This window comes from Oratosquilla oratoria, chromosome 19 (genome assembly GCF_046742065.1).
Source record: "Oratosquilla oratoria isolate Oo_2021 chromosome 19, ASM4674206v1, whole genome shotgun sequence".
Lineage (NCBI taxonomy): Eukaryota > Metazoa > Arthropoda > Malacostraca > Stomatopoda > Squillidae > Oratosquilla > Oratosquilla oratoria.
Genome location: NC_134795.1, coordinates 32,053,195 through 32,055,694, shown reverse-complemented (window position 1 = coordinate 32,055,694; position 2,500 = coordinate 32,053,195). Strand labels below are relative to the sequence as shown.

At 36.3% G+C, this 2,500-nt stretch overlaps 1 protein-coding gene across 1 annotated transcript in view; it reads right to left on the bottom strand.

The window, feature by feature from the left end:
- The window catches only part of nrm (neuromusculin), a 130,761-nt gene that overhangs the window by 101,223 nt on the left and 27,038 nt on the right, over positions 1-2,500 (bottom strand). Inside the window, exon 6 of the mRNA XM_076202836.1 lies at positions 2,471-2,494. Coding sequence (XP_076058951.1) covers positions 2,471-2,494 — 24 coding nt within the window. The remainder of the gene's footprint in view (positions 1-2,470; positions 2,495-2,500) is intronic.

The window sequence follows — 2,500 nt, the reverse complement described above, 5'->3', positions numbered from 1 at the left end:
CTCCCACTTTTCTTCATTTTCTTTAATCATCTCCAACCCCTGACCCACTACCCTTGCATTCACCTCTCGCACCACCCCATCCATGTAAAGATTGAACAGCCAGGGTGACATAACACATCCCTGACGAAGTCCCACCTTTACCTCAAACCATTCACTCTCTCCATTTCTAATACTGACACAAGCTCTACTACTCTTGTAAAAACTCTTGACTGCTCTTAACAGCTTTCCTCCTATCCCATATATATGCAGTACCTCCCACAGTGCCTTCCTATCTACCCTGTCGTAAGCCTTTTCCAGATCCATAAAAGCCCAAAAAACATCCTTACCTTTTCCTATAGCTTTCTCACATATCTGTCTTACCACAAAGATCTGACCTACACAACCCCTACCAGTCCTAAACCCGCACTGTTCCTCACCAATTACTCCCTCTGTTCCTCTCCTAATCCTCTCAATCAAGACCCTCCCATTTAACTCTAAAATTAAAAACAATCCTAAGAGGCCAATACTAAATAATGAATTGGTATTTAATAAACAACAATCTGCATAAATATTTCAATACACAGGAATGATACTCTTAACATTATATCCCCCCGCATACTAAATCCATATCTGTTTTTTTTCTTCGAAATTTCGATAACCAAATCCTACTGCATAATTTATACAGCACAGCATAAGTACACCTGAATTCAGTACATTACCTAATATACGTCAAATATTAATCATTGGGCTGCGTGTGCGTGTGTGTGTGTGTGTGTGTGTGTGTGTGTGTGTGTGTGTGTGTGTGTGTGTGTGTGTGTGTGTGTGTGTGTGTGTGTGTGTGTGTGTGTGTGTGTGTGTGTGTGTGTGCAAATCATGCTATCTCCATTGTTGTATTATAGTAGTAGAGTTGCTCGAGTCCACACTGAACATAGAAAAATAGTGGACCCCTTTTATATATTTTCTCCAGGTTGATGCCCGGAATGACCCAGTGCTGGACCTACAACCATCACTCCCCCCTAATATATATATATATATATATATATATATATTATATATATATATATATATATATATATATATATATATATATATATATATATATATATATATTGCAGTATTTCACAAATGACACGTGAATACAATTTGCAGAAAAAAACACTGGGAAATAACAAACGTAGTCCGAACGTTTTCTTCTATTTAAGACATCATCAAGGGAATACAGTAAAGGAGATACAGTCAGTATATATACTACTGAAGTAAAAATATTTTAGGGAACACGGAAAGATGAATCGCACAAGCCTGAGAAAATTACCAACAGTCCTCAGGTCAGATGGACCAAATGTCCGGGCAGGATAACATGTAACAATTTTCTTTGAAATAGAATTATCAAGCCTGTACATACCTAAGCTTAGATTGATATTTTGATCAAAAGTTTGTTTTATGTAGCTTGATTCAAGGAATTACAAGAAGTTATTTTACTCGCATTTTTCCAGTCAATTACATGATCTTGGTCCCTCACATGAACAAAAATACCACTAGACATTTGACCCCTTCTCACACTGTATTTATGTTGGTTTATTCTTGTTTGTATATCTTTGCCAGTTTGTCCGATGTAAAATTTTTGGCACTGCAGACAAGGAATGGTGTATACGCAACCTTCAGTGTTATGTGGAGAATTTTTAATTAGTATATTTTTAACAGTGCTATTGTTCTTAAAGACTACATTTATGTTGAATTCCTTAAGAATTTTTGGTAGTCTTGCTACATAAAACAAACTTTTGATCAAAATATCAATCTAAACTTAGGTACGTACAGGCTTGATAATTTTATTTCAAAGAAAATTGTTACATGTTATCCTGCCCGGACATTTGGTCCATCTGTGACCTGAGGACTGTTGGTAATTTTCTCAGGCTTGTGTGATTCATCTTTCCGTGTTCCCTAAAATATTTTTACTTCTGTAGTATATATACTGTCTGTATCTCCTTTACTGTATTCCCTTGATGATGTCTTAAATAGACGAAAACGTTCGGACTACGTTTCTTATTTACCAGTGTTTTTTCTGCAAAATATATATATATTTATATATATAGATATATAACTCAGAATTATTTTCCCCCAAAATATATACAAATGTTATATGCCCTCTTGATCTCTTGATTGAATAAAATCGCCTGACGTCAAAAAATGTATTAATGACCCCCCCCCACAGACCGTGAAATGTGTCGCTACGATATATCATTCATCTGAGGGACATCCAACAAAATGCACCACTTTAATATATCTATTCAGTCTAACATCAAATTATTCTATTCAAACCTTCACTATAGTGAAGGAACTACAACTACAGTAACCCACCGTATCGGCAAGGTGACTTCCCTTATATACTTTATTCTGGTCAGCGCCAGGGAAAGGAGGGGACGTCACAGTACCGTAAGGGTAATTTTCAGATACTAAACAAAAGGAAAATGGGTCTTAATGAATTCCAACTTACGCTAACCGACTGTGAGTAGTCCTCCTGGTG